The 5796-nt window shown below is 43.8% G+C and overlaps 1 protein-coding gene across 1 annotated transcript; it reads right to left on the bottom strand.

The window, feature by feature from the left end:
- Positions 1-2951: 2951 nt before the first annotated feature.
- Positions 2952-5523, bottom strand: LOC311520488 (uncharacterized protein). The gene is made up of 2 exons (XM_084627980.1): positions 4514-5523; positions 2952-3598 (listed from the first exon to the last, which is right to left on the bottom strand). The coding sequence occupies exons 1-2, from the start codon at positions 5345-5347 to the stop codon at positions 3062-3064; spliced, it is 1371 nt and encodes a 456-aa protein (XP_084484106.1). The 5' UTR covers positions 5348-5523; the 3' UTR covers positions 2952-3061.
- Positions 5524-5796: the final 273 nt, after the last annotated feature.

Raw genomic sequence — 5796 nt, 5'->3', positions numbered from 1 at the left:
TGGTTCATAGGAGAGCCATGAAAATTATTAAAGGATTAGAAAACATGGCTTATAGTGAAGGACTCAAAAAGTTCAATATAGTTAGCTTATCAAAGAGAAGGTTAAGAGATCACTTGATCAAATATACTAATACCTGTAATGGGAACAAAAATTTGATAAGGGGCTTTTTAGTTTAGCAGATAAATATGTAACAAAATCCAATGACTTGAATTTGAGGCTAGAAAATTCAGACTAGAAATAAGATGCAAGTTTTTAAACAGTGAGGGTGATTAACCATTGGAACAACTTACCAAGGAACATTGTAGAGTCTCCATCACTGGAAATTTTTATATAAAGATTGACTATATTTTCTTGGAAAAAATGCAATTTCAACCATTGTTTCCCTGGATTTGAGGGTCTGCAGTGGGTCAACTCCTGAAAACCTTGGTGGTTGAAAAACCTTGAATCTAGACACCTCTAGTATTAAAAGTTTATTAAAAGTAATAATCCAGTAGGTGTCATTATGACATACGAGTTTTATAAAAAAGTTAGTTATAAAAATTAGCCAATAATTACAATATTTACAATAATTTACAATAATTACAGTGTACTGTAAAGCAGTCCTCCTGACACCTTTTTCTCCCCGGTGGGTGAGCAACTGGCCACTGCGAAATTGCTGTTAATTACTCAATACCGTTCCAAATGTTAGGTAAATATCTGGGATGTTCTAAACCTATTGCTTATATCTGTGTGCGCTTAAATCTAATAAACTGCAGTGTTAGACAAAAGCATACTTACTTGTATTTAATCCTTGATCAGACAAAATTGCTGTGTTCCTATTAATTTATTCCTGATACCGCCTGGAGTAAAATAGTTAAGTTGTCCCTGCTGTGGGTTCTAAAAACCCCAGGTAGCACCATTGGACTCAAATCAGGAATTAATTCGGGGAAGTCCCCTGGCTTCTGTTATGCAGGAAGTCAGACTAGATGATCATGGTTGACTGAATAGTTTATAGCCGCCAACAATTATAATTCCTCAATACTTAGTTTATATTCTCTCACTCTGCCCTATATCTTTCAGGTAATGTAACAATGCCTTTTTAAAAATACTCCATTTCCATAATGTTACCTTAAGACATTTGAATTCATCAGAAAGCTTTTCCCTTTCTTTATCAAAGCCCTTACATACCCACAAAAGGTGATCCTTTTTCCCACCTTACATCGTCCATCTTTGTGTCTATTTATTTAAAAAAGATATTTGTTTAAGCCACAATGACCATTTAGTACTTTAAACAAAAGCACTTCATTAGTCCTATCCAGGCCCTGAAGTATTTTCAACAACTGTAGGGAACAGTTTAAAAAGTCTTCTTCCTCTTTTTTCCTTAATCCATTTTTTTTTTGCCATTCCTCTTTTAAAATTTTTCTATACTACCCTTTTGAATTCCTGTTTATTTAAGGATATTTTCATGTCAACCTTTCCATTTCTTAGAGTGTTTTTAGCCTCTTTGTCCACCATTTTGTTCCCTCTTATCCCAATACGTGTTGGGATGCAGCCTAATATTACATACATCACCATCCGTACTAACCCTTTTTAGAAATATAATTTCATTAATTAAATCTCTTCTGCATATTGAGATACCCTTTTTAATTGCCATGAGGCCTGAGACTGGAGGTGGGGGGGGAAGGCTGCTGCTGGGAGTACATGCCAGTTCAATGCTAGTATTATTGTTACTAGTTCGGCTGTCACAACAGGTACATCATCAGCTATTCTTTTAGATGTAGTGAATACCCATTTTGATATACAATATGTCATCCCTATGCTTCCTGTATTTTCTTTTTTGGACCCATCTGTATATATTTGACAAAACTATTCCATTTTTCATCTATATACTGGTATACTTCATTTTTAAAACTTCACTTTGATTTCCATCATTACTCACTATTCAGAGAGTTTCTGCTAAAACTTCTGCTTTCTCATTTTCAGAACTTCTAACCATGTTGTCAATCCCAATTGGACCTGGGACATAACTACTCTTAGTCTGAATTCCATTCACTCTTCTAATTTGCATGTATATTTCTTGGTGTCTTGGTATCTTTATTGATACGACCACAGTATTTCCTCCAACTCTCTTTCTTTGATTTTTCTTTTATTCTTTTTATAATTAATGAGGTCTTCTGTTGCGGTTCAGTGATGAGACAGAACACAGCTTTTTGCAAGCAAGCAGGCTGGTCAGCGGAGATGGGCTGTTCTGCCCCCCCTGCCTTCCACCTTCTCCTTTTATTATATTTCTCCCCCTAAGCATTACACACTGCTACACAAAGGAATGTATGACGTTGATTCATATGCTTAGTTACCATCCTCTATCTACTACAATCCTGGTTCTCAGGCCTTGAGCCCAGGCTAAAGAAACCTCCCACAGTTGCTGTCCAAACAATCAAGTTCTCAGGGTTCATATCTAGCCCTTGTCCTTGGATAGAGCAATGTGTGCATTGCTCCTAGGAAACAGTCAGGGTGTGCCCCGCCTGCTTCCAGGTGGAATAGCTAGACATTAACCCTTCATCTCCCCTTTTTTGTTTATTGATAGTTGGCCATCTCATGGTAGCCGCCAATTTGTTTTATCATGCTATTTAACTCCCAGACAGACAAGGACATAACCTGGGGAGCTTTCCAGGGCAAAAATTTTACAAAGTCTTAACAAGGAAGGAATACATTGTACACAGCAGCAACAAAAAATAAGCCCAATGATTACAAACACAAAATAACCAAAAGCTTAACATTTGCAATATAATCATCTAAAAGAGGTACACTTCTTTTACTACAATTGTGACCAGCAAAAGGCAATATAAGTATCATTCTACTAAGACAGCAAAGGGTGCCATCACTTAAATTTGCAGGAATATAATTAAAGGTGCATTATAATATACCAATATAATTAAAGGTGCATGAACCACAAGTAAAAACCCATCCTGATGGTAGGATGATATGGCCATAATTATATAAAACATTAACAGCATGGGAACAATTTAAAAGGGATCGAGAAATTTTTGACAGCCCAATGGCACCTTTGTACTAGTGCAGTTAACTACACGCGCACAGGTGACATTGTGAGCCCCGGCCGGGTATGGTGTGTGAAGGGATATAGCCGTGCGAGGCAGAGTATAGTTGGCCGGGCCCCAATTAGCCATACTAGAGTACTGGGAGAAAAGATTAGCATAAGCAAAGAGCAGTATCTTATTCTCCTTCGGGCTTGTAACAGGGGAGGCGCTTCCGAGCCAACCCCTACAGGAAATAGCAGGCACAAAAGGCACACAATCATCACAGAATTAGCAGTGATTTGGGCGAGAATCGCCACAAACAAAGTCTTAGGAGTTTCTGGCTGCTGATCTGCTGCCAGTTTTCGTTGAGCCGTGGCGACCAATGCTTTTACTGCTCCCCATGTCACGGGCTGGCTTGGGACGTTACGCCTCCTCCGTTTCCGTCCCGCCGTTGTCGACTCGGGGGGCAACGCGGTCTCCTCCAAGGTCAGCTGAAACTCTGGTATGGGATTCGACAGCCCCTGGTGCCATGCCATGTTGTTTAAGTGCTGGTCGCACGCACCGGGCTGGAACCCACAACGGTCCTGCAGGGAGAGACACAGCAGCATATCCCCGACCCCAAGTGATTAGAGGTGCTGGGCCCAGCCACTGTGGATCGGGCAGCTGACGGTAAAGAACACGCGGTCTTTCCAGTACCTCAGATTTGTGAAAATGCCGATCCGCAGGGGTCTGCTGATCTGCATTCAGTGTTAAATTATTTAAAGTAAACAAGAGGATATACATTTGTTGTTGAATGTCTCCTAAGGTTCGGAGACGCAGCTCCCCTTGTTTTAATTGTTTATCTAGCAAGGTTTTGAGTGTGCGATTGGCACGTTCAACAATGGCTTGGCCCGTGGAATTATAAGGGATTCCGTGTTTAAGACGGACGTCCCAGCGGGCACAAAAGGTGGAGAGGGCTGCAGAGCAGTAGGCTGGGGCATTATCTGTTTTAATTTGGCAAGGGCGACCCATAACAGAAAAGCAGGCCAGCAAATGGTGAATAACTTTGTTAGTGGCTTCCCCACGTTGTGGGGTTGCCCAAAGGAAGCCTGAATAAGTATCAACGGAAACATGTAAAAATGAATAGGGGCGGAATTGTGGTACATGAGTAACATCCATTTGCCACAGCTGATTTGCTGCGGTACCTCGGGGGTTAACAGCATAAGAAAAAGTAGGAGCAGCAGCAGCACAGTGGGGGCAGGAACGAACAATGGAACGTGCATGATCAGCAGGAATGTGAAACTGCCGGGCCATCAGATGTTAATATCGAGGGTGGTGTCTAACTTTGTAAGTAAATCACGGCCCCAAATATTGAGGTGGACAGGGAGCACAAAAGGGCGGATTGTAGCAAGGGCACGGCCTCCTGGTTTAGAGACCGTGACCCAAGACAAACTTTGGCGCCCGGGTTTGCTACCCCCAATCCCCCACAACTCTTTAGAAGGAACCGTAGGCCAACTAACCGGCCACTCCAGATCACGAATCACTGTAACGTCAGCTCCAGTGTCCACCAGCCCTGTAAAAGGAACATCATTTAAGAGAAGTGTTAACTGAGGTTTCGAGGGGCGGACTGACATTGTCAGAGCAACAAGTGGAGAAGACGCGCTGTGAGACGGCGAGTGAGACAACGTCGATCCAAAGCCTCCTCCACCCCGAGTTCGATCCTCGGCAGCTGGCACCTGATAGGGGACTAAAATCAATTGTGCAATTGACCGTCCACGCGGGAGCGACTGTGGAAGATGAGTCCACACCTGAACCTTAATAATGCCAGTGTAATCAGCATCAATGACCCCTGGAATGACAAAAAAGCCCTGTTTCCCAGCATGTGAGCGAGGGAGAACAAGACCTACAAAGCCGGCAGGGAGAGGTCCCGTCACCTGTGTAGGTATGGCACAGACCTCCCCTGGCAGCCGAAAGTCAGTGTCCTCCTGCATGATCAAATCAAGCCCTGCACTTCCAGCAGTCGCTGCCCTCATAGAGTCTACGGATTCCAAGGCAGAGGAGCGATTGCCTGAGTAGGAAACACCCCCGTTTGGCCCTGGGTTCGGGGGGGGACCCGTCGCACGGTTTTCCGACCCGCTACGACACTGATTAGCCCAGTGATAACCTTTCCCACACTTGGGGCACTTCTTTGAGGGTTGGGCTGGTGCCTTAGATGAGCGGCACTCCCGTTGAAAATGACCCTCCTTTCCACAGCGGTAACAGCGCTTCCCCTCCTTCCCAGTTTTTCTGAGGGCGGCAGCCAGAACTCCAGCCTTGTGGGCTTGTGTGCCAATGTTCTGGCACACCCGCAGCATGTCTGAGAGCTCTAAAATACCAGAGACTTGTGCTGCCTGGAGAGCACGGCGGCAATCCTCATTTGCATTTTCAACTGCCAATTTTAACAGGAGCTCGTGAGCTGCCTCAGTGTTATCCACCTGTCGGAGGATAGCCTCCTGCAATCTGTTGGTAAAATCCAAAAAGGACTCTAAGGCACCCTAACGGATACTGACAAAGCTTTTGGTAGGCTTGCCTGAATCCGGGACCTTCTTGAAGGCATGTTGGGCACAGGTGGAGATAATGGGGAAGATGGCCTGAGGGAGTTGAGACTGCATCCCAATAGTAGCAAACTGGCCCTTCCCTGCCAAATGCTCATAAATGATACCTTGCTCTCTATATACCTGGGCTTGGCGTTCTGCCATCTGCCGATACTCACTAAGCCAAATAACATACTGACTGGGTGACAACATCATGCGCAGCAGCGTTT

Source organism: Lepidochelys olivacea (assembly GCF_965140295.1).
Source record: "Lepidochelys olivacea isolate rLepOli2 genome assembly, chromosome: 5".
NCBI classification, from domain to species: domain Eukaryota; kingdom Metazoa; phylum Chordata; order Testudines; family Cheloniidae; genus Lepidochelys; species Lepidochelys olivacea.
This window is presented reverse-complemented; position numbering and strand designations above follow the sequence as displayed.

Coding starts and splice junctions, on each gene's coding strand:
- LOC311520488 (XM_084627980.1), bottom strand. CDS start 5,347: ATGCTGCGGGTGTGCCAGAACATTGGCACACAAGCCCACAAGGCTGGA. Junction 3,599..4,513: donor TTCGTGATCTGGAGTGGCCG/GTTAGTTGGCCT, acceptor CTCTCCCTGCAG/GACCGTTGTGGGTTCCAGCC.